At 35.2% G+C, this 25,842-nt stretch overlaps 3 protein-coding genes and 1 non-coding gene across 10 annotated transcripts; 2 read left to right on the top strand and 2 right to left on the bottom strand.

The window, feature by feature from the left end:
• Nucleotides 1-258: 258 nt before the first annotated feature.
• LOC140894497 (uncharacterized WD repeat-containing protein C2A9.03-like) lies at nt 259-5,348 on the top strand. Of its 4 annotated transcripts, none has more exons than XM_073302996.1 (10): nt 259-446; nt 1,325-1,485; nt 1,678-1,845; nt 2,013-2,099; nt 2,723-2,857; nt 2,938-3,048; nt 3,527-3,618; nt 3,718-3,823; nt 4,491-4,577; nt 4,663-5,348. In XM_073302996.1, exons 2-10 carry the CDS (start codon nt 1,351-1,353, stop codon nt 5,074-5,076), a joined length of 1,335 nt encoding a protein of 444 aa, XP_073159097.1. In that variant the 5' UTR covers nt 259-446; nt 1,325-1,350; the 3' UTR covers nt 5,077-5,348. The 4 variants fall into 4 exon arrangements, with proteins under 4 accessions (XP_073159097.1, XP_073159096.1, XP_073159098.1 ...); XM_073302995.1 differs by having other exon boundaries at nt 260-446; nt 1,332-1,485; XM_073302997.1 differs by having other exon boundaries at nt 261-446; nt 1,332-1,419.
• Nucleotides 5,349-6,045: 697 nt separating this feature from the next.
• TRNAW-CCA (transfer RNA tryptophan (anticodon CCA)) lies at nt 6,046-6,117 on the bottom strand. The gene has a single exon. It is a non-coding gene; the product is annotated as a tRNA-Trp (tRNA).
• An 8,360-nt stretch (nt 6,118-14,477) lies between these two features.
• LOC140867063 (uncharacterized) lies at nt 14,478-16,268 on the top strand. 3 transcript variants are annotated; one of them, XM_073272137.1, is made up of 3 exons: nt 14,478-14,608; nt 14,719-14,849; nt 15,048-16,268. In XM_073272137.1, exon 3 carries the CDS (start codon nt 15,216-15,218, stop codon nt 16,134-16,136), a length of 921 nt encoding a protein of 306 aa, XP_073128238.1. In that variant the 5' UTR covers nt 14,478-14,608; nt 14,719-14,849; nt 15,048-15,215; the 3' UTR covers nt 16,137-16,268. The 3 variants fall into 3 exon arrangements, with proteins under 3 accessions (XP_073128238.1, XP_073128237.1, XP_073128236.1); XM_073272136.1 differs by having other exon boundaries at nt 15,018-16,268; XM_073272135.1 differs by having other exon boundaries at nt 14,719-16,268.
• Nucleotides 16,269-16,926: 658 nt separating this feature from the next.
• LOC140864646 (WPP domain-interacting protein 1-like) lies at nt 16,927-19,353 on the bottom strand. Of its 2 annotated transcripts, XM_073268931.1 has the most exons (3): nt 19,161-19,353; nt 17,800-18,964; nt 16,927-17,555 (listed from the first exon to the last, which is right to left on the bottom strand). In XM_073268931.1, exons 2-3 carry the CDS (start codon nt 18,932-18,934, stop codon nt 17,110-17,112), a joined length of 1,581 nt encoding a protein of 526 aa, XP_073125032.1. In that variant the 5' UTR covers nt 18,935-18,964; nt 19,161-19,353; the 3' UTR covers nt 16,927-17,109. The 2 variants fall into 2 exon arrangements, with proteins under 2 accessions (XP_073125032.1, XP_073125033.1); XM_073268932.1 differs by having other exon boundaries at nt 17,800-19,353.
• Between the last annotated feature and the right edge of the window lie 6,489 nt (nt 19,354-25,842).

The following is a 25,842-nucleotide window of genomic DNA, read 5'->3' as shown; positions in this document are numbered from 1 at the left end:
TAATTTAAAATGTTAAAAAGTTTTGTATAACATAGTTATCTAAACACACATTTATTCTTAAAACAACTTTTAAATATTTTATAAAAAAAATTAGAAAACATTTTTATAAATATATTTCATAAGTATACGGGCAAACGAAACCTTTAATTTCATGTTAATTTTTTAACAAAATACGTGGGCAAAAAAATATTAATTCATTTTATTTTTTTACAAAAACATTTGTAAAAAAATTCCGTTCGTACAGAAAAATCGGCTGTGTGTTCACTCGCGTCGCGTCGAAGAACTTGTGGATAAAGATTGACAGACACTTGAATTACTCCTCTCTCTTCTCGGAACATTCCGCGTGCCATTAATCAGAGAATTCGGCTGTGTATTTGATTTCAATCAGTTTCATGCGCAATAATACTCTCGATCACGTTCCCGCACTCTAAGCTTGGCGGAGCTTCGTAAGTGTGCTCCCAATTATTCGCCTTTTATGTTAATTTGACGAATTAGGGGTTTTCTACTTGACCTGCGAGTGATTTCATTTTGTTTCGGGGTAAATTTTACTGTTATGAATGGTGGAAAATGCTCTTGTTTTACTGCGATCGTTGATGAAGTATGGAATGACGGTTTTTTGTCTGTATTTAAATAACACTTCCAATTTGGTTGGAGTTTCAAGGGTCGTGATTGTGATTTTGTATTATTCTTTTCGTCTTTGTATATTGCATGCCTAGCACTATTGCTATTTGCTCGTGGCTCAAAGGATATTTTTTGCTCCTCTAGTTAACATTCTCCAGTTTGAGACTTTTTGGTTTTAATTAATATCTTCGAGGAGGGAGATATGTTTGGTTACATGGACCATGGTGGTAATGAAAACAGTATTACCCATTTAGGTTGAAGCCAATGTTTCTACCCAACTTGGTGCTCCAAAGTCGTCATCTTTGGACTATATTTGGAAATAGGAAGGCAGTAACTTGCTTTCAGATTTGTGGAGATGCTTGATTCTCAATGTTTCGAAAAAAAGCATAATTTTATAATTCTGTTCCAGTGTGAAAACTTCAACTCAGATTGTCCTAATTGACGGCTGTCCTCTTGAAATTAAACTGAAAAGGCTGCTATGTGCTACCTTTGCAGTCTCTTGTTTATGCTTTCAGGATGGATTTTCTCTGTGTGTGCGTGCCTCCTCATTGCTTGTGTTCGTAGATTGGTGTTAATTTAACATGGATAGTTAGACAATTGCTAAGTTTATCGCGTTCTCAAGTATGCTAGCAAAAACCTCCTGGTAGTTATTTTGTTGTTGTAAGAAAGAGCATACAGTTGTTATTACTGAACCTGATTTTAGTTTGCAGATATATTCATCTGTAGTTAATGTCAGATCACCAAGACAACTCCGAAGCCATGGAAGAAGAGTATCAAATGGAGGATATAGATGATGAGGTGGATGACGAGATCCGTGGAAGAGATGGTGTCTCTGATTCTGATGTTGATGAATATGATTCTATGGTTTATTTAAATATGAAGCATGCGAATTTAGTTCTTGGTCATTTCAATGTCTGAGTTAACTGAGTTAACTTTTCTAGATTTGATTCTTGTGAGACTGCTATTAAGCATGTCAGCTAACTACTCCCTGGTTTTCAAAATTTATGAACACTTGTCGCGCTCTTTCTCCCTCACATGTGCATACATTTCATTCAGGATGATGAAATGCAAGATACCACTGCAGTTGAAGCTAGGAAAGGCAGAGATATACAAGGAATTCCATGGGAAAGGCTCAGCATAACAAGAGAGAAGTATAGGCAGACTAGATTAGAACAATATAAGAATTATGAAAACATTCCTCAATCCGGGGAGGGATCAGAAAAGGTGGATGTTTTATGATCTATCAGTTTTTTACCCTCAGTATGTTTTGCCCTGGGAAAGGCTCAGCATGATTTAAAGGCAGACTAGATTAGAACGGTATAAGAATTATTGATTTTGTTGCTTTTTTCCATTTGATATTAACACGGTGGCTCTTTTTGTTGTGTAATTAGGAATGCAAAACCACTGAGAAAGGAGAGTCATATTATGACTTCAGACGAAATTCAAGATCCGTGAAATCCACAATTTTACATTTTCAGGTCATTGGACTAGCTTTTATGAGCATAATTACTTCATTATTTTTGTTGGGTTGGACTGGTAAAGATGGGTTTACATTCTGATGTCCTTGACCTCTCTCTCTCTCTCTCTCTCTCTCTCTCTCTCTCTCTCTCTCTCACACACACACACACACACACACACACACAAACAAACAAACAAAACACATGCACACTTCTGTGCCTCACACCCACAAAACATTTAATCCGAGGCAAGTACACCCAAATTTACGATGTCTTTTATGTGCAGAATAATATTTTCTAAGGGATGAGTTATGGCTATCATGGTTTATATGCACGTGATAGATCTTTTTTTTTTTTTTTTTTTTTCATTTATTGTTCTTGTGATTAGTGATGTCACAAGAGCTAGAACTCTGTTCCTGATTTGATTGTAATAGAACTTTCTTAGCATGACTTGCTGGTTAGTTGCTTCTATTTTTAGAGTTAACAATGAGAGAGATGAACAACTAGCTGGCAGGAAAAGCTGGTAGTTCAATATTTAGTTTCTCTTGATTATTTTTTCCTGCTGTTATTTTTCTACTTTTGGTCACAAATTTTTAGACTCTCTTCTTCAGAATTTGACGGCTGACATATTTATTTTAATGCAGTTGAGAAATCTGGTCTGGGCTACAACAAAGCATGATGTATATCTTATGTCACATTTTTCGGTGATGCATTGGTCGTCGTTAACTTGCTCCAAGTCTGAAGTTCTTAATGTTTCAGGACACATAAAGCCATGTGAGGTTGGTGGTTTTGGTGGGATATTTTGTTATGTAAATTTCATATTTTTCCGGTTATTATGATCTCCTTTTACCCACTGCAGAAACATCCTGGAAACTTGGTAGAAGGATTTAGTCAGACCCAGGTCAGCACACTAGCGGTGAAAGATAAGCTGCTTGTTGCAGGAGGATTTCAGGGAGAACTTATCTGCAAGGTCTCATTGTTAATTTTTCTCCAAAAGTCCAGTAATGGAACAGCAACAAACTTTATGTTCTTTGACTTTGTCATTATTTATAGTGATGTCTTGAGTGGTCTTAATACTTCTGCTTACCCACGTGTTTTTAGGATTCATTTGGAGTAAGTTGTCTATTCAGTTCAACAGACCTTGCTTTCCAATCTATGTTCATGCTTTAATTTGTGAACTGGTTGTAACAAATAAGTTTAAATGTTTTTTATCAATCCAGTTGGTCAGGCCAATGTGAATATCTTTTTAGTTGTATGGATTGAATTTGCTTCCATGTTATTCCTCCGGAAACCTTGGTTTAGCCAGAAAATTGAAGAACTCAAATCGATTATTGATAGCCCAACGAGGAGTCCATGTACAAAAATAATTCTATACTGGGGGTTGTTGAGATACTGTAGTTTACTGAGTTGGCTTTCGTTGTGCAATTTTGTTCCTCTTTTCATGGCAGTATGTTGATAGGCCTGGAATTTCTTACTGTACGCGGACTACCTATGATGATAATGCCATCACTAATGCGGTTGAGATATGCACATCTAGCAGGTATTTTTACCTGTTATTTATAGATATCGTGGATAATAAATTTATTGTTATCATTTCTTTTGTTTCCTGAAGGCTGAAACCGACACTCTTTTTTTTCAGTGGTTCTGTGCATTTTATAGCTTCTAATAATGATTGTGGAGTCAGAGATTTTGATATGGAAACATTCCAACTGTCTAAACATTTTCGTTTTCCTTGGCCAGTTAATGTAAGTCTCCCTCCTCCCTTTCTGTGTATGCAGAAATGCATGAGTTCGTTCTATTTTAGAGATGAAACCAATCCATGACTTTTTGCTAGTATCTGGATTCATAATTTACATAAATACACCCATATGTACAGGTACAAATGTAAGTATTCTGGAGAGTATGTGTTTGGTTGCCCTTTTGGTTTGGAGCGCCATTACCATGAGTAACAATAGTTTGACCATTGTGACTGTTTGTTCGTGAACTTGATATACTGAAATGCTGGAGTGCCTGTATGATGGAAGATAATGTCTTAGGGAGAATGATTTCAATGAACTGGTTGAAGTATTAACAGGAGAAAGTAGAAAGAAACTGTTGCAGAAGTGGCCTAAGTTGCATGTTTTTCTGAAAACAGCAAAAATCTCACGTTATGGTTCCTCTAAGATGTTCCTAGTTATATTACACATTCAATTAGCATGCGCTGCTTTTTATCCGAATCAGGTAAAAAATTCAGGATGCCAAGAAAGTTCAACTTTCAAATTCTGCAATTTTGTTAAACAAATAAATGAATAATAGTTTTTTTCTCGGGCGCGTATTGTATTTGGGGTCAGGGATTGTATCGGGATCGAGTGCTTGTGCATCTACTTGGCTTTGTAACCATGTTCACTGAATTTTTTCTGTAAATTCTGGCAGCATACTTCTCTTAGTCCTGATGGTAAGCTTCTAATAATTGTTGGAGATGATCCAGTTGGTATGTTGGTGGATCCTAGGAGTGGCAAGGTATATCATATTTTTCATGCATAATGTATTGAAGAACTTCTTATCTAGCCCAAGCGCTGCTAAGTTTTGATATTTATCTTGTTAGGCAATTGCGTCGCTGCATGGTCACTTGGACCATTCTTTTGCGTCAGCATGGCACCCTGACTGCTTAACCTTCTCCACTGGAAACCAGGACAAAACCTGTCGAATTTGGGATGTCAGAAATCTTGCTAATTCAGTCACTGTCTTGAAGGGTAATCTTGGAGCCATTCGCTCCATCCGCTACACGTCTGATGGAAGATTCATGGCCATGGCAGAACCTGCGGATTTTGTCCATGTTTTTGATGTTGATAGTGGGTATGAGAAGGAGCAGGAAATTGATTTCTTTGGTGAGATATCTGGCATTTCATTCAGTCCCGATACGGAGTCCCTCTTTATTGGTGTATGGGATCGTACTTATGGTAGCCTCCTTGAGTTTAGCAGATGCCACGAGTATTCGTATCTTGACTGTATTCTGTAGTTCTCGTAGAGGCTGTAGTGTGAGTGCATGTGCATGCCTTGTAATTGGTCTTTTGGTTTCATTTCTCGTCCGGGTATTAATAAGGTGTTAGGAAGGAAGTGGTGTTACAGGTGTACAGTACAAGGGTTGAAAATCTTGTCAGACTCATTTGTGCTTGTGAAGTTGAGGTGTGAACTTGTGAGTCATTTAGGCATTTGACTGACATAATTTCGTGTAGGTTTTACGTTTGACGTTAAAAAATTTATACGAACTCGTTTTCATTTGTGATTCTAGTCATTCGGATGCTCTCTTTTATGAGAACTATGTTAGAAAGACTCGCATACCCTCTACAGTTGCAGTAAAATTGAAATGTTGGCGGTCGTCTTTTATTGAAAGATGTATGTTTCAGGAGCTAACCATCAATCTGTTTGGTATAGCAATATTAGTTGTTAAATGCGTTAATCCATCCAAATGAATCAACAAATTTGCAAGTAACCTCTGTATCCTTTTGAGTAAGCTCTAAGCATGATTGAATCCGTTCCTTCAATTGAAAAACTTGGTACTGTTCTAGTAACCTACCACTAGAATTTGAGTTATGTTTAGGCACCAACGATGGCGCTTTTTAAGTTAAAATTGATCCCCAAATCCTTGAGTTAGGAGAAATAGTCCCTTCCACAGTTCCACATGCCTGGCGATAATGAGCAGTGCCAGTGTGAAGAGAATGTTGGGAAATAAGCAGATAAATCGACGTAAGGAGGGAATGTGGTGAAAAATGATTGGAGTTTTGATGAGAAAAGATATATTAAATTTAATTAAATTGATTTCTAGTCAATAGAGCAAATAGTTGTGTGTTATTTCTCCCCACCAATTTTTAAAATGAAAATTTTCGGGGGTGTAATTACTGATTACCCATTTTTGAAGGGGGCAGACACAAGAAAGGCAAGGACGTCAAGTGTAAAAAAAATGATGGAACCGTACAAACATGGGATTTGAACCCGACGTGAATCGAACACGCAACCTTCTGATCTGGAGTCAGACGCGCTACCATTGCGCCACGGATCCTCGGTGATGTTGTGTAGTTGGAATATTAATATATTATAACCAAGATAAATCTCTGACCAAAGTTAAAATCCCCGTACATTTCCGTACCTCAAAGTTCTCGACTAATCGTGTCCAATAATCTTACTTTTAAATAAAAATATTTTTTTGCCAAAACTCACAAGGATGAGTCACAACTACTTGAGATACGTGATCATTACCACTATTTTTAAAAAGATTTTCTTCCATAGTAGTTATACGTACGCTTTGAATTTGCTGGTTGGCCTCTTGAATCAAGAATACAAATATTCAGTTTGCTCTTCATATGGATCGAAATCATCCGAACAATGGAAAGAAAATCTTCTAAAACATTATCGGCATCAATCATTTTCTATAATATTTCTAACCAATAAATTGTAATTTCTTTTAATTTTTCATAATCAATATATGATAATAAATTTTTGTTAGTAAATGTTATAAAACATTTAAATAACCCTGTAATGTGAATACGTGATTAATATAAAAGATCGTGGTTCTTTTTTTTTTTTTTGAAGGAAAAGATCGTGGTTCAAGCATATATATAAACAATAACTCATTGCAACCATTTCACCCAAAGAACGAAAAAGAAAAAAAGAAAAAGAAAATCTAATCACATTTGTTGAAAATATATATAAATATATATTATTATTTATTGTTGAATGTTGAAGGTTGAAAGTTGAAAATTGAGTTGTAAAATATTGAAAATTAGTGTGTGATGATGTAATTAATGATGTATTAATTTTTGACTAATCTCCAATTGAGATCTATAAATAGGTCTCTCCATTTGTGTAGAAAAACACAATTGTGAAGAGAGAAAAATTTTATAAAGTGTAGAATTTTGAGTTTTTGAGTTTTTACTTTTTACCGTAAATTTTTACTTTTTCACAACACGTTATCAGCACGATCGCTCGAAGGTTCTCTATATTTTCCGACGCTCCAAAATACAAGAAGAAGTCAAAAATATTCAACAAGTAAGAATTTTTATTTTACTGTTTATATATTTTTATTGTGTATATATTAATTTATAATATCATGTTATGAAAAAATAAGTTTTTTTCAAAACTTGTTATAAATCCTGGGAGGATGTTAAGACGACATCCCACACTCCCGGTAAGGGATACGACAAGTATAAAAGCCTCTAAGGTTTTTAAACAATAACGTGATATATATTTATTATGTATATATATTAACTATATTAATATATAATCTCATGTTATTATATAAAAGGTTGTCTACGACACCGATCTTATAATAATGTGATATGATATAATACCTGACTTTATACTAACTATATTGGTATAATTTCACAACATTATATAAAAGGCTGTCTACGACACCGATCTTATAATAATGTGATATGATATACTATACCTGACTTTATACTAACTATATTGGTATAATTTCACAACATTATATAAAAAGCTGTCTACGACACTGACCTTATAATAATGTGATATGATATACATAATTATTTAATTATGATTATCATTATATGCATTACATGATTATCACGAATTTTTATTCAACACATACTCAATTTTTTCTTTACCCCCAACGGTCACAAACGGTAACAAAACGGCTAGTTTTTGCCCTATAAATATGTTCACTCAAACTCATTTTCAATCACACCAAATTCATTCTTTCTCTCAAAATATTTTATCCTCGGTTTTTTTGAAGATGGAGATGATGACATTTATAAGGATATTTTTCATAACGACTATGATCATCATGCTCACGAGTCTTTTACTCACCAGCGATTTTCCAACACATATTTTTTCTCTATTTGTATACGCACTTGTAATTTACGTTCTTCCATTATTTTGTATTGTCATATTTATGGAAATTAACTAATAAAATGCATTGTTATTTTCTAGTACCACCATGTCGAACTTGGCGAAACTCGAATTCATTGCACTTGATATAACCGGAAAGAATTATATGCCATGGACCCTCGATGTAGAAATGCATCTCGAGTCATTGGGTCTTAACGAAACTATCAAAGAAAATAACATATCATCCTCACAAGATAAAGCAAAAGCGATGATATTTTTACGCAGACATCTTGATGAGGGGTTGAAATGTGAATATTTGACCGAAAAAGACCCAATGATTTTGTGGAAAGGGTTAAAAGAACGTTTTGAGCATATACGGGAAGTTATACTTCCGACCGCACGAGATGAATGGAATACTTTAAGATTCCAAGATTTTAAAAAGGTGAGTGATTATAATTCTGCGATGTATCGAATTGTCTCACAGCTGAAATTTTGTGGGCATAATATTACTGAGATGGAAATGCTTGAAAAGACATTTTCCACATTCCACGCATCAAATAGAACTCTACAACAGCAATATAGAGTGCGTGGATTTTCAAGATACTCAGAACTCATCGCATGTTTACTCGTGGCGGAAAAGAATAATGAATTGCTCATGAGAAATCATCAGTCCAGACCTACTGGTTCAACGGCATTTCCTGAAGCAAATGTCGTAAGTAAAAATGAAAACCAAAATCAAAGATATAGACAAGATTTTGGTCGAGGTCGTGGACGAGGACGTGGGCGTGGACGTGGGCGTAGAAATGATCGCGGTCGTGGTCGAGGCCGTGGATTTGAAAATAAAAGAGATAGTTATTTCAATAACTCATCTCAAAGGAACGTCACGAACCACCCACAAAAGAGGCAGCATGATAATACGGGTGAAAATGAAAATCATCCAAAAAGAACTGAGAGTGTTTGTTATAGATGTGGCACTCCAGGACATTGGTCAAGAACTTGTCGAGCCCCTGAGCATCTGTGTAAGCTCTATAAAGATTCAATAAAGGGAAAGAAAAAAAACCAATTTTACTGAAAACATTGACCATGCAAGTGGTTCAATGAATTTAGATGCTGCCTACTTTTTGAATGATTTCGAAGATATTGATTAAATGTACTGGTGGGAAAAGAATGTAACAATGTAATTTTTATATTGTAAAACATATTATATTTTGCATGTATTGTTTTATTCTGCAATTAAATTGTAACATATTATAATTTGCATGTATCTTTCTTAATTCATTTTATTGCATATTGTTTTTGAAGATCATTATGGAAAATGCTATGATCAAAGATGGAAATAATGCACTGGAAGTTTGCATACCAGATAGTGGTACAACGCACACTATCCTCAGAAATGAAAAATATTTCTTGGAATTAAAACCAACAAAAACAATGGTGAATACAATATCAGGTCCTGTAGACTTGATTGAAGGATGTGGCAAAGCACAATTTTTGTTACCTAATGGTACAAAATTTTTGATAAATAGTGCTTTATATTCACCACGATCACAAAGAAATTTGTTGAGTTTTAATGATATATATTCTCATGGTTATGATACGAAAACAATAACCGAAGGAAATGAGAAATATATGTGTCTTACTACATATAAATCAGGAAAGAAATATGTAGTTGAGAAATTATCAATGCTCCCTACTGGATTGCATTATACACATATAAGTCCAATCGAATTAAATATGGTTATTGGAAATTCTTTAATACTAACAAATTGGCATGATCGATTGGGACATCCTGGTTCAATAATGATGCGAAGGATTATAGAAAATACAAGTGGTCATCCACTGAAAGACCAGAAGATCTTTCAGAATAATAAGTTTCAGTGTAAAGCATGTTCTCTGGGGAAACTTATTATAAGACCATCACCAGCTAAAATCCAAAAGGAATCACCCATATTTCTTGAACGTATTCAAGGTGATATTTGTGGGCCAATTCATCCACCATGTGGACCATTTCGATACTTTATGGTATTGATCGATGCCTCTAGCAGATGGTCACATGTATGTTTATTGTCCACTCGGAATGTGGCATTTGCAAAATTGATGGCTCAAATAATAAAATTGCGGAATCAATTTCCCGAATATACGATCAAGAAAATAAGACTTGATAATGCTGGAGAATTTACTTCCCAGACTTTTAACGACTATTGTATGTCGATGGGAATTACTGTTGAACATCCTGTAGCTCATGTTCATACACAAAATGGATTAGCTGAATCATTGATTAAACGTCTGCAGTTGATTGCTAGACCAATGATTATGAGAACGAAACTCCCTATTTCTATATGGGGACATGCAATTTTACATGCTGCTGCATTGATTCGCATCAGGCCAAGTGCATATCATAAACACTCCCCATTGCAGCTTGTATTTGGCAAAGAACCAGATATTTCTCATTTGAGAATTTTTGGATGTATGGTGTATGTGCCTATTGCACCACCTCAAAGAACAAAAATGGGACCTCAAAGAAAGAATGGTATTTATATCGGCTATGATAGTCCATCAATCATTAGATATCTTGAGGCTCAGACAGGCGATGTGTTTACAGCACGGTTTGCTGATTGTCATTTTGATGAAAATAACTTCCCAATGTTAGGGGGAGAAAAGAAACACATCGAAAAAGAAATCACATGGTATGTACCATCATTATTACATTTGGATCCTAGAACTAAACAATGTGATAAAGATGTACAGCAAATTGTGCATTTGCAAAGAATAGCAAATCAAATGCCAGATGCATTTGCAGACACAAAAGGGGTAACAAAATCATATATACCTGCTGTAAATGCCCCTGCTCGAGTTGAAATTCCAAAGAAACAAAATGAAGACATTCATGATGTCATAAAACGCCTGAAGCGTGGAAGGCCAATCGGTTCAAAGGATAAAAATCCTCGGAAAAGAAAATACATAGAGAAAAATGATGATCAGAAAATAGAAAATGGTGTTCCAGAAGAAACACACGATGATGAAAATATTTTGTCAGAACCACAAACTGACGAGAATCATGAAATCTCTATCAATTATATTAATACTGGAAAAATATGGAACCGAAAGAATGTACAAGATATTGATGAGATATTTTCGTACAATGTGGCATGTGACATCGTAAATGAAGATAATGAACCAAAATCTTTTGGTGAATGCAAAACTCGAAAGGATTGGTCAAAATGGAAAGATGCCATCCAGGTTGAATTAAATTCGCTAAATAAACGTAGTATTTTTGGACCTATAGTCCTTACACCTAAAGGTGTTAAACCTGTTGGGTACAAATGAGTTTTTATTCGAAAGAGAAATGAGAAAAATGAAATAGTGAGATATAAAGCTCGACTTGTTGCACAAGGTTTTTCTCAAAGACCTGGAATTGATTATGAAGAAACATATTCTCCTGTTATGGATGCAATTACGTTTCGGTATTTGATCAGTTTAGCAGTGTCTGAAAACTTGGACATGCGTCTAATGGATGTTGTTACAGCTTATTTATACGGATCACTTGATAGTGATATATACATGAAAATCCCTGAAGGATTTAAGATGCTAGAAGCACAAAGTTCAGAACCCAGAGAATTTTATTCTGTGAAATTACAAAGATCATTGTATGGGTTAAAGCAATCCGGCCGAATGTGGTATAATCGGCTAAGTGAACACTTGATGAAAAAGGGATATGTAAATGATCCAATATGCCCTTGTGTTTTCATCAAGAAAACAACATCGGGATGCGTGATTATTGCTGTATATGTTGATGATTTAAACATCATTGGAACGAATAAAGAAATTCAAGAAGTGATGTTATACTTGAAGGAAGAATTTGAAATGAAAGACCTTGGAAAAACCAAGTATTGTCTTGGTTTACAAATTGAACAAAAAGAATGTGGAATTTTTGTTCACCAGTCTAATTATACAGAGAAGGTCCTTAAACGTTTCAATATGGATCAATCAAATCCTTTAAGTACTCCAATGGTTGTCAGATCATTGAATATAGAAAAGGATCCATTTCGTCCATGTGAAGATGATGAAGTTGTTCTTGGTCCTGAAGTACCATATCTAAGTGCCATTGGTGCCCTTATGTATCTTGCAAATTGCACTAGACCAGACATATCTTTTGCAGTAAATTTATTGGCAAGATTCAGTTCATGTCCAACGAAGAGGCACTGGAACGGAATTAAACATATATTCCGTTATTTACGAGGAACGACGGATTTGGGACTTTTGTATCCAAAAGATACAAATCAGAGAATAATTGGTTATGCTGATGCTGGATACTTATCTGATCCACATAAGGCACGTTCCCAAATCGGATATGTATTTACTCGTGGAGGCACTGCAATCTCTTGGCGATCACAGAAACAAACACTTGTTACAACTTCATCAAATCATGCCGAGATTATTGCACTACATGAAGCAAACCGTGAATGTGTCTGGCTTAAATCAATGACTCGGCATATCCAAACTTCTTGCGGATTATCAGTGGACAAGAATCCAATCACACTGTATGAAGATAATGCCGCATGTGTTGCCCAAATGAAAGAAGGATACATCAAAAGTGACAGAACTAAACATATTCCTCCTAAATTCTTTGCATACACTCAAGAGCTGGAGAAGAATAAAGATATTGATATCTGTTACATTCAATCAAGTGAGAACTCATCCGATCTCTTCACAAAGGCACTTCCCACGGCGATATTCAGAAAACACATTTATAATATTGGGATGCGCAATCTACGAAATATGTGAAGAATCATTCATGTTGACATCAGGGGGAGTTTACGTGGCTGCACTCTTTTTTCCTTACTATGGTTTTTGTCCCAATGGGTTTTTCCTAGTAAGGTTTTTAACGAGGCAGTATACAACACGTAATGGAGATAGTCATTCTATCATGATCATCATCACAAGGGGGAGTGTTGAATATATATATAAATATATATTATTATTTATTGTTGAATGTTGAAGGTTGAAAGTTGAAAATTGAGTTGTAAAATATTGAAAATTAGTGTGTGATGATGTAATTAATGATGTATTAATTTTTGACTAATCTCCAATTGAGATCTATAAATAGGTCTCTCCATTTGTGTAGAAAAACACAATTGTGAAGAGAGAAAAATTTTATAAAGTGTAGAATTTTGAGTTTTTGAGTTTTTACTTTTTACCGTAATTTTTACTTTTTCACAACAACATTAACTTTATTCACATTTTGATAATGAAACGATCTGAAATTTTCGTACTATAATTAATTAAGACGACAAAATCATAGTTCAAATCTCATTAATGGTTTACTCAAATGGTGGCATATAAGTTTATAACCCTTTTCTTGCAATTAATTTGGCAACATTTACTTTGATTATTATTATAAGGCAAACACTTGTATGCAACCGTTGCACGGGTCATATTCGTGTGACGGGTCTCTTATATGGGTTATCCATTAAAAAGTATTACATTTTATGTCAAAAGTATTGCTTATTATTATAAATATGGATAGGGTTGACCCGTCTCACGAATGAGACCGTTGCACAGGAGTGTTACTCAAAATTTTAAACATGTTTCATTGAAAATAATTATCCTTCCTTTTTCTTTTTTTTTTTTTTGTAAAATATTTAACGTGAAACATAGTAATGCGGTAATCTTTCCTTCCACACTTTTACGATTAAAAATTTGGTAATTAATTCATAAAGAGATATAATTGGATAGATTATTTTTCCTTATGATATGCATGATTTTTTTTAAAAGACTTCAAATAATTAAAAACTCGTGCATTGTTTATCTTTAAATTTCATTATGAGGATACGATCGAAAACAAATTTTTATCGAACACACAATTTTATCATAATATATATGATCTTACATTTAATAAAAACTAGTATCTTTCGCACGCGAACATGCATATTAGGCTTTTTTTTATTGAATACTTAATGTTCAACCAAATCAGAGTAAATGTGACAATGAACAAAATGATGAACCGTGACACTGAAAAGTCTCAAGTTTAATAAAATAATATAACTGATATTTTGATTAATTCCATATATATTTGATTTCTGTACATATTTCATTATTATTTTTTTGAGTGGTGTTTTGTTGATATCTTAAAATGATTGAAACAAACGTAAAATTTTATTTGTGAGCAGATTATTGAGAAAACACATAACTATAATATACCTTTAATTTTCGATAATCGGAAAAGTTCTGGAAAGTTAAACAAATCTAATTTTTCAACCGTCATCACCCAAAAATACTAGGAGGGGATATAGTTCATTAGCACTCATCCACGTTTAATTTTTTTTAAAATCCAAAAAGTTGATAAAGGTGAGATATAATAAAGATTAAGCTATCTTATCTTTTAGTAAATTTTTAATTTGATTAAAATTAAAATGATGACATTTAGTTAGAGATGATGAGGAAACAAAACAAAATTAAAAAAAATCAATAAAAAGTCCAAAAAAAAAAACTGACAATATTTCTTCAGGCAGTTAATAAAATCCAATCTCCCCACATTTTCGGTTTATTTATCTTCTTTATTTTCGTGATTAACCAGCTCATTTCACTTCATTCTCCTCAGCTATGGACTTGGTTTCTGCCTATATGGATATATTCCATTCAGTATACGATCTTCAAAAAAACCCAGAAGAACATTGAAGATTGCATGCAAATCCAGACCAAAGGTGAGCATTTTCTATACAGAAGCTGAAGTTTTGAGCTTGGTTTGTTTTGTTATGGAGTTCCTTTGTTTTAATTAGCTGATTTTACGTTCTTTTGGGGTGGTTTGTTTCAGATAATCAAGAATGCTAATCGTCTCCAAAATCCAAGTCTTGATCGAAAAAAATCTCTTCTTTCAACTGGGTCGGTGTTTTTACCTTTTATTTATGTGGCATCTAGGGTTGCTGAGCAGCTAAGTTCTGGGAGGTTACCCTCTTTCTCTCTTTAGATTTTTGTCATATTTACCTTACCAACTCTATCTCCAAATCATGTGGAAAATTCTGGTCCTTTTCTTTTACTTCATTGTTATGCATACATATATACCATAGATACAATTTAGCTGGGGTTGTTCTGTGTTGTTGTCAATATATGAAGATGAATAGTGTGGAAGATCTTGTATCACAGTCGATAAAGAAAAGAAGTAACAATACATCTGTTGAGTCGGAGTCCGTTTTCGGAGAAGGAAAACTGTTGATTGAGCTGAAAATAGCTAAAGATGGTACTGGAGAAGAGGGGAAGGAAAATACTGAGGATAGGAGTATTGAGGGGTTGGTGCATAAGGAATATCAGATCATGAACAAAAACAGTGATAAACAGAGTGTTTGTCATTTATGCAACAAAACTTTCGCCTCTGGTAAAGCTCTAGGGGGTCACATGAGAATTCACTCTCAAAAGGGAATGAAGAAAAATAATCTGATTTTCAAGAATAAGCTGAAAGCCCATCAATCTGTGAAGTTCAAGAAACAAAACCCTCGTGCAGAAGAGGACAGAAGGGAGACTGATTCCGTGAAGAAGAAGAAGAGTACTCCTAGTGCTGACGAGAGACGAGCTTGTACAGTTTGTCAAAGAGTTTTTCCGTCGTGGAAATCTGTGTTTGGCCACATGAGGAAGCATTCGGATAGGAAATGGAGGGGTATGAGCCCGCCTTCGACAGGGAAGACAAACTCCGGTTCTTGTTTATCGGAGGAAAAACAAAAAAATGGTGATCAGGATGAACTTTTATCCATCAGTGGGAAAGATGGAGGGGTTGATCTGACGGCATATTCAAGGGGGTGGACTTCAACGGCAAAGAGAGGGCGGAAGCGTCTGAGCTTGGAGAGGGATGACTTTCAATTGAAGGAACTAGAAGCTGCCGCCACACTACTAATGTTGTTGAAGGGGCTAGATTTTGTGAGTGGCTTTGTGCACAGACAAAAGGGTGATGAATTAGAGGATGTGAAAAGTAAACTTGAAGTTGGGGAATCATCATCCATCGGAGGCAGGGATCTTCTTGAAGAGAAGATCTTGATCAAGAACAAGAAGAAAAGGAAAAAGTTGAAGCTTTCTGATTTACAACAGCCACAAAATGCCGCCTCACAAATTGAAGAAACCAAAGAAAATGGCGTGGGGAGAAGCCGAAATTTCCATGAAATTGATCTCAATAAACTGCCTCCATCAGAGTTTGAAGTTGAAGCCCCTTTAATGTTAGGACGTCGCAAGTTGAAGCCCCTTTGATGTCGGGACTTTGCGGATCGATGTTGATAATTGAAACCATGTAAATTCTTTTCCTTTCTATTTTTTGATTTGTTTTTCGAAACTTTTTAGCATTTTTTCCCCAGTTTAGGGCAATTACAATGTTTTTGGAAATTTAGATTGTGATCTAGAACCTTCTAACTTTTATTAGGGACTTTGGGAATGGTTTTTATTATTGTTCATGATTGCGGTGCTTAGTTCTGAACCGATGAAATAATCGTCACACTAAATTATTCAAATCAATTTGATTTAAAAATACCCATCCGCCATAAAATTTATGAGGCCATAGCACAATAATGGAAATGGAGCATTGAAATCAAAGGCCTCCATGAATGTAGAGAAAACCTCAACTGCTTTCCAGGCAAATTCTCGTGATTTTACAAAGCAATTCATGAGTGCCCATCAATACTTTTTTGACTTTTTGTAACCTCTCATCTCCTTCTACCAGACTTGTCATTTCCTTGTGCTATATATTAATTCTCCTCAATTCCTATATATAGATGCACTGGCACACGACTTCCATGGCTTTAAGTTTTTATACCCTCTTTCAACTTGCAATTCATCGCATGTTGAGGTCATGAAAAAGTGTCCAATTATTTCAAGCAACCGCATCTCGAGAAATTCCATACAACATGACTTGAAATTATAATTCAAAGATTTAGATGTAATGACATGAAACGGTCATTACATTAGAAATCTATTTTCAACTCTCATATGTTTCAAGTAGATAAATATATATCTTATATCGTACATGAAGGAGCACAAAATACCGCTTAAAATTCAGTATAAGCATCTTTATGTCCAATTTATTTTATGTTCATATAATCAAGAATAGAGTTCAAAACAATACCCGAGTGCCGCTGAATCATCTATTTTACAAACCGAAACATGGGTTCAAAAACCCAAATCTAAGTATCTTACACACGGTGAATAAAAAAGAGAGGATCTCATAGCACTAAGTGGGAATAACCCCTGTATATTTGGGTGATTCCTGGAATATAAAGATGAGCAAGATGACTACCAACAGTACAAGCTGCACGAAGAAACATGACGTATACTTACCTACCCTCGTCTGAAGTTTCAGTATTTCATTGGCACTTGCGGTGTCTTCACAAAAAGTTTCTAACCTTTGGGCTTCTTTCTCAAGCACATCAACTTTCTTCACTGTATCTGAAGACAGAGTTCTTTGTTCTTCCAAAGTATTGACTTGATCTACGACATCCCTCAACTTTTGGACTGTCATTGATATAGCGAGACACTCCACTTCAACTTCTATTTTTCGCTTAAAGAGGTCCTCAGTTTCTGTTTCCACATCTATATTAACTGGCTCTAGGAAGGACGAGTCTTGAACCGGATCAGTTATAGTAAGATCTTTTCCAATTTCAATAAACTTTAGCACCTCTGCATCAATATGAAGAAAGGTTTATAAAAACAGACATAAAAAAGAGACCGTAATTAGTTTCATACAATTCAACCAATTTTATTGATCCATTAAGTAATAAAACACAGTTATTTGTCTTTTGGTGTTGCTGCAGCCACATCTCACTTTCATTTCCCAGTCCTGCAGAGCTTATTTATGTAAAAAGAAAACAAAATGAAAAAGAAATTAGCATGCTAGCAAAAGGAAAACTCAAGATGCACATACCTTTTTTTAGCATTTCCCCAACAGATTGGAATGCCAAGATAGATTCAGCAAGAGGATCCATATCCATTGAGGAACCATTATTCTGACTCCTGTCGTCTTTAGCCTCCCAAGATGAGTCAGCACCCACATCTTCAGTTGAGGCATCTTTGTATCCTCCCTCCCCATTTTTGTGTAAATCATCTTGAAGACCATTGCTTAGTTGATGCTCACTGCCCTGACCTTCATCACCACTCTCTTCATCGTAATCAATCGACTTCCCAGTTCGAATCCCATTTCTTGTGTAAGGCATTGAATGCGTAAACACAAAATTGTAGCTGCGCGAGTCAGATTCTGTGCTGGAATGTGAGTTCTCCTTCTCGATTTTGACTTTTTCCCCCTTGGACCTCTTACTAATGTCAATTTTAGCTTTTCCATGCATACCACGCCGTGCTGAGTGAGTAAAATCTTTTCCACTCAAACTCCTAATCCTCCTCTTATCATGCAGAAATCCAACAGCAGCTGATGCCTCACCCCTTACTCTGGGACTACTTTCTGTGGTTGACGACTTGCTTTTCTGATCCTCACGATTACCCAAATCTGTCCCAGCAGCAAAAGAGGGTCGGATCTCCAACCCAGAATCATCAAGTACAGCAAAATCACCTGAGCTTCTCAGCATCGCATTAGTAGATGAAACGGAACCCTCGCTCCTTTGCTTTCTCTCTGTATTAACTTGCGCTCTTTTACTTGTATTCCCACCAGAATTTGTCTCATCCGTAGTCATGTTCCCAGTTTGAACACTACAGTCCCCGACCTTATTTGGATCCCTCCTGATCCTTCTCCATTTCTTTAATCCACTCCCTTTTTTTGTCATCGTAGAGGACGGAGATACATCATGATCGATCACTGAAGGAGGCAAGCTCGCCGATCCCAAAATTTCACTTTTATTTCCCTTGGTCTCAGATAGTGATCCATCAGGACCACTATTTACCTCTACACAAGACCCATTATTCTGAACCTTGGCTTCATCAAGACTTCCCAAGCTTCCTACGGCAGAAACATTATCAACAACCCCTTCATTATTTTCAACTAATTCGAGCACCGAATTCTCACTTTCCAAATCCATCCAGAACAAAACTGAGCTAATTCCGACTTGCATACATCATAAACTTTCAGATTCCCCCCAAGACTGTGCGATCAAGATCGAAAAGAAACCAACAGTTACTTCGGCATGTGAAATTATCGGTAACAGAGGCTAATCTCCAATAGAAAAAGCAAATATCCAATCCCATTTATTTCCCTCGGGATCCAATAGCATTCAATCAAACAAATATCTAAGAGACGCAAATGAAATCATTGGAGGGGAATTGGTTAATTAAACGTACCTCATTGGGCTCCAGAAACGAACATTTGGGCAATAAATGAAACCCTAGCCGTCGATGAATTTGGGAACCTGTAGGCGTAAATCGGGTGTTTTACCATTTGACCAATTAACAATGGAGAATGGAGATGGTGATGGGACCCACAGAATGGCCCCTAGACAACAAGTTTGCGTTGTTTAGTGATCGCATGATTCATGATTATGTCTCCCTTGTTTTTCATCACAATTTCATCATTTTTCCCCCAACTTTTCTTTTGAACGACAAATAAATAAATAAACAAACATATCAACATGATTTTATGAGAGAATTTATATTTTAGATAAGATAAGTTATATTTAATGGGGGAGTGCACAATAACAAACATGATTTTATGAGAGAAGTTATATTTAGTGGGGAGTAGATAGTTAGCCTACATATGTGAAAAAAAAAAGGGGAGGGGGAAATGGGAAAGAAAAGATGGTGTCCTCAAAAAACGATTTTTTTAGCATGCTTAACTATTATAAAATAGTAGAGATAGTAGAGATTAATCGATATAATATGTATCTATATATTATAGTAAAATAACGAGATTTTTGGGACTTTTATATATTATAGTTATAATTAAAAAACATTTAGGAAAATTAATAAACAAAATAGTTTAAAGATTTAACTTAACATAGAAACTCGTGTAAGACCTTCTGGATAAAATTTGTGAATTGGATATTTGAATTGTGATCCAATCCAAATCATAAAAATTATTATTTTTATAGCAAAAGTATTATTTTTATTATAAATAACAAGAGACTTGTTTTTCACATAGAAGTGGAGATTGAGGTTAAATTGGGAATTTTTTTAAAAAAAGGTTAAATTGGGAATTTTTTATTATATTTTTCTGATTTAATAGCTTTAAATTATTACCAAATTTATATTTATGTTATTTAAAATATTTTATTTCAAAAAAAATTACAATTTGAAATATTTTGCTTTTGAGAATTAATATGTAGAACTTTGAAATTAAAACTACTTGCATTTGAGAGATGAAAATTACAACACACTACATTTCTAATCACTATTCGCGGAAATATCAATTCAAATATAAGATAATAATATTTATTGCGTAGATTCTTATTGAAAAACTATTTACATAAAATCCACTTATTTAGGTTATATTTGGATTGATGGTTTTAAAATTGTATTTCAAATCTCAATAGTTATATTATGATGTCATTGTAGTGGATTTGAAATAAATCCAATTTGAGTAATTTCAAATCATTCTCACCAAATCGAACATAACCTTATAATTATGTTGCGTTTTGGATTGATAGATTTCAAATGTATATTTATCGCTTAGAGAAATAAGATCATAAACTTTAATTTATTATTAAATTGTTTATATAATATTTCATGTTAATTATAATGAATTTCAAGTTCATCCAACAATAATATTATTTGAAATTTATTCTACTCTGTATTAATACTAATGTGTAGACAAGTAAGACATTAATTAAAAATTAATACTCCATCCGTCTCAATTATATTGTCCACGTTTTTTTTGTTCCAAATATATAGTCATATACCATATGTAGTAATATTTTTTTTTTTTACATTTCTTTACCAATATATCCCTATTAACTACACCTTGAAAATTGTGCAAACATTTTTTAATACATTAAATAGGGATAAAATAAAAAGTTTATATAAAATTTGTTTTCCCAATAAATTTTTCTTAATCTGTATAAAAATAAAATAGAACTATGTAATCGAGACGGAGGAAGTATAATGTTTCATCGTAAACAATAAAAATCTAATAAAAATCTATTTCAACTTCATTTTCTTAAGTGTACCTTGGACAATTGGATATGAGAGTGAGTAAAAATCTATTATATATGGCCAGTGCGATTAAGCTACGATTTAGATTAACTTTTAGGTGAGATTGTGACAAAAGTAAAACATTTTTGAAACAACAAATCAATTGTTTTTTAAAAAAAACAAATACAACAATTCATTTATCATTTGATTATTCAATATAAATTCCAAGAATATGCTTAATTGTCTGAAGGAAATATATAAATGTCCATTTTTATTTTTCTAAAAAAAGTGTAAATGTTACGCCAATACATAGAAGACATTTTATGCATCAACGTGCATCAATAACGATGTCCCCTAAAAATATTGGGTCCGGTCCCCTATAGATCCGAGCTAAAGATATCATATCAAAGGTAGGGTTGTACTCGGAGGGACGAGTACATTCTCCCCTAACAAACTCATTTAGGCCCTATCTCCTAAAGGCTCAAACATTGCATTGGTCCTGCAATTGTCCGAGCACATATAGCTGAGCGACTGAGCCCATGTGACGGAATTTGTAGCTAGACCCATGTAGTTGGACCCATTTGGCAGGACTATATGGTCGAGCCCATATGGCCCAAGTGAATGGGTCGAACCCCGATAGTTAAGACCGAGCCGCTGACCATGAATTCAACCGAGCTCAATTACACCAAAGAAAATGGCCAAACCGAGCTTAATTACCGAGCATAGCCATAGACTTGTTATATCTCCTAGACATGGAAAACAATTGTTTATCTTTAATGGTAAGGAAGGAATCCCGATAAATCTAGGATATAGCCAAATCTATCAAGTCTGGTGAGAGTCTTAGCAGTCATAACAACTGAGTCATATTAATCGAGGCCTCCTACCTTGGGTAGAATTATACTCCAACAAGAACTATGCACCAACAAGGTAACCAACCTCCTCTGCTTCTATAAATATCAGGTACTTGTTACAGTCTTAACTCTCATCTCCGCCTATATAACAAGAACATGAGATTTGTTGATATATAAATGATTTTATTTAATTTTTTTAAAGAAAAGCATAAAAAGATTATATAAGAACATAAAAAAAAACATGTTTTCCCCTAAAACAGAAAGAATAATGTTCTAGTTACAATAAAATTTATTCAGCAATTATTACACCCTAAAAAATCAATAAAAAAAATTTATTTATCAAATCTTATCATACTTTGAATACAAAATATCATGATAAAAAAAAAGTGAGATGAAATTTGAGCATATTACCATTCAATGTAACCAATATAAATATGAATTTGTTATCCCGAGAAAATATTTCAACCCAAGCCCGTTGATAATTGGTCTACCCGATATGGCCCAACATGTCAAGGTCCAGCCCAGTTTGGACTATGTTGGACTTTGACCAGGGCTGGTCATTATGGGCCAATCTAGGCTGTTTCTAATGGGCCGCAAGTATTTTTTTCGAGTTCAAGTAGGACTCTGATATATATGAGATAAGTCTGGATCTTTTCAAATATTTACGCGATAGAGATAAGCTTACAAAGGGACAAATGGATGAAGAGTTCTAGTCAGGACATGTTATAATTCGACTAGGTAACTTACTATTTTTCTCCTATAAATACAGGTATTGTTATGGTTGTGATGATTCATTATTCATTATTCATTATTCACTACTCATTATTCATCACACATTCACTCTCACTTTTACATTCACGCACTCATATCTCTCAGTTTTCGCATTAATCATACCCTCTGCCTTCAAGACACTGACTTAGGCATCGGAGGGGTCATGCCGAAAACACCTTTGGCGCCCCTTGACCTAGCTGTTGCTTGCGCAGATTTCATTGATACCCGACCCGACCTGTTTCATAGAAGATTTGGAGGATCCATTCTACCAGACCAAACCCAAGGTAAAATTTCGGCATCATTAATTGGCGCCGTCTGTGGGAATTTGAAAACAAAGGGTTAAGATGATGAGTACAAGAGAGAAACAAATTTCGGATTCTCGCATGGCTTGCACATCACAAATTTGCGAAAATCATTGAAATTAATTGAACCGTCGGATCAGGTTCAAATTTTGTATGCATATTCATTAATATGTTTTCTAGGATCTGAACGGTGAAGATCGTGATTGGTATCTTGTAGAATCAGATCTGGACCGCCGAACAGACGCTGCTCGCTCGCACAGCTTCTATGTGTTTTTCGCATGGCTTGCATATCAGAAACTTGAAAAAATCATAAGAATTAATTGAACCGTAGGATCGGGTTCAAATTTTGCAGACATATTTATTAATATGTTTTATAGGATGTGAATGGTGAGATCATGAATAGAGTATTTTACAATGGGATTTTGACATCCTAAAAGAAGCTGCTCACTCACACAATTTCTGTATATTTTCGCATGACTTGCGCATCAGAACCTTGCGAAAATCATAATAATTAATTGAACCGTCGGATCAAGTTCAAATTTTGCAGACATATTTATAATATGTTTTCTAGGATCTGAACGGTGAGATCATGATCAAAATTTTGGGACTTGGGGAAAGGTGGCTCAGACCGCCGAACTGCAACACAATCTGCTTGCATAGTTTCTGAGCAGTGTTCTTGAAAAAGTCATTCTGAAAAATCTCACCGTTGAAATTATTTGAAATTTTTATCATGAGTTCAAAACATCTTGGCACACATTATGGACGGTGGAGATTAATTTTTGATCCCTACATAAAGTCGGTTCTTTGATCGAAGAATATAAGATGTTATCTTGCTATACATCCAAAGTCATGTCATCGACAATGCACGAACGAGAGAAGTATTTTAATCATCTTTATGTTTGAATTAAATTATTAAATTTTTATTTATTATCATTATTAATAATATTCTGAGGCATCTTCTACTATCAAAATTACATGTTTGTTTTTTTGTGATCAAATTTGTTGGACTTCTCTTCCCATGTATTTTTGTTTGGGTTATTTACGTCATTGGACATGCAATCTTGCAATAAGGCCCAAGTCTATCACATCGGGCATGCAATCTAGCAATAAGGCCCAATTTATGGTTTAACACTTTTAAAAGTCCGGGCATGTCCGGCATCAAAAGCCCACATCAGTGGCATCAAAAACCCACATCAGTGGTATACAAAAGCCCAGGCAGGTCTGGCACTCAAGGACCACATCAGTGGAACTCAAAAGCCCAGGCAGGTCTGGCACTCAAGGACCACATCAGTGGAACTCAAAAGCCCAGGCAGGCCTGGCACTCAAGGACCACATCAGTGGAACTCAAAAGCTCACGCAGGTCTGGCACTCAAGGACTACATCAGTGGAACTCAAAAGCCCAGGCAGGTCTGGCACTCAAGGACCACATCAGTGGAACTCAAAAGCCCAGGCAGGTCTGGTACTCAAGGACCACATAAGTGGAACTCAAAAGCCCAGGCAGGTCTGGCAGACAAGAACCACATAAGTGGAACTCAAAAGTTCAGGCAGGTCTGGCACTCAAAACCCACGTCAGTGGCCCACATTAGTGGTATACAAAGCCCAGGCAGGTCTGGCACTCAAAGCCCACGTCAGTGGCCCACATCAGTGGTATACAAAGCCCGGGCAGGTTCTGCATCAAAATCCCACATTAGTGGCATGAAAAAGTCCACATCAGTGGCATCATAAATTCACGTCCGTGGTATTCTCCAAGGCCCGACCAAGCTCGGCATCATGTAATCCCATGCAACTCGTGGTTATCTTAAAAGACCGATCCGCTCGACAACATCAATTGTCATCTGCAGCTCTTTATTCGAGCTCGGTTTTAATCAGACCTTCATCTAGACCGTTCGTCAAAAGGAATCACATGTAGTTCGGGGTCAGATCTACATTATTGGTCTAAATTCATTATTCTTTTAGACCAGTTAGGGAGGTACTATTGTTATCCCGAGAAAATATTTCAACCCGAGCCCGTTGATAATTGGTCTATCCGATATGGCCCAACATGTCAAGGTCCAGCCCAGTTTGGACTATGTTGGACTTTGACCAGGGCTGGTCATTATGGGCCGATCTAGGCTGTTTCTAATGGGCCACAAGTATTCTTTTCGAGTTCAAGTAGGACTCTGATATATATGAGATAAGCCTGAATCTTTTCAAATATTCACGAGATAGAGATAAGCTTACAAAGGGACCAATGGATGAAGAGTCCTAGTCCAGGACATGTTATAATTCGACTAGGTAACTTACTATTTTTCTCCTATAAATACAGGTATTGTTATGGTTGTGATGATTCATTTTTCATTATTCACTACTCATTATTCATCACACATTCACTCTCACTTTTACATTCACGCACTCATATCTCTCAGTTTTCGCATTAATCATACCCTCTGCCTTCAAGACACTGACTTAGGCATCGGAGGGGTCACGCCGAAAACACCTTCGGCGCCCCTTGACCTAGCTGTTGCTTGCGCAGATTTCATTGATACCCGACCCGACCTGTTTCATAGAAGATTTGGAGGATCCATTCTAACAGACCGAACCCAAGGTAAAATTTCGATATCATCAAAATTATTCAGCTAACAATTAACAAACACCATTTGTAAGACTACTACACTATAAAAAAAAACTTCTTATATTTATCAATTTGTCATAGTTCCTATCATGATTTACACATCAACATCGTCTCATTTCACGAATCAAAAAATGGTTTATTACCGTTCAAGGTATAGAAAAAGAAAACCAAAAAAAGGGTCCCGTTCATTGAATAACATCATCATCACCATGATTGGAAAAAAGGAAACAGAGTTGCAAGTCTTGGAGCCACATGCAGCCAAGTTACAAGGGAGTGGACCGTGCAAGATAGTATTTTAATCGCACCATTAAGCATTAAAAATTGTATATACTAATTTACTCAATCAAATAATAATATTAACT

The sequence above is a fragment of the Henckelia pumila genome, chromosome 4 (genome assembly GCF_033568475.1).
Source record: "Henckelia pumila isolate YLH828 chromosome 4, ASM3356847v2, whole genome shotgun sequence".
In the NCBI taxonomy this organism is placed as follows: domain Eukaryota; kingdom Viridiplantae; phylum Streptophyta; class Magnoliopsida; order Lamiales; family Gesneriaceae; genus Henckelia; species Henckelia pumila.
Note: the sequence above shows the minus strand (reverse complement) of the source record. Positions and strands in the feature narration are given on the sequence as shown.

Bases quoted from the DNA above. Each gene is read 5' to 3' on its own strand.
- LOC140894497 (XM_073302996.1), top strand. From the start codon at position 1,351: ATGTCAGATCACCAAGACAACTCCGAAGCCATGGAAGAAGAGTATCAA. The intron at 1,486-1,677 runs GTTTATTTAAAT...CATTTCATTCAG, and splicing joins TTGATGAATATGATTCTATG to GATGATGAAATGCAAGATAC. The intron at 1,846-2,012 runs GTGGATGTTTTA...TTGTGTAATTAG, and splicing joins CCGGGGAGGGATCAGAAAAG to GAATGCAAAACCACTGAGAA.
- LOC140867063 (XM_073272135.1), top strand. From the start codon at position 15,012: ATGAAGATGAATAGTGTGGAAGATCTTGTATCACAGTCGATAAAGAAA.
- LOC140864646 (XM_073268932.1), bottom strand. From the start codon at position 18,934: ATGCAAGTCGGAATTAGCTCAGTTTTGTTCTGGATGGATTTGGAAAGT. The intron at 17,556-17,799 runs GTATGTGCATCT...ATATTGATGCAG, and splicing joins TGGGGAAATGCTAAAAAAAG to AGGTGCTAAAGTTTATTGAA.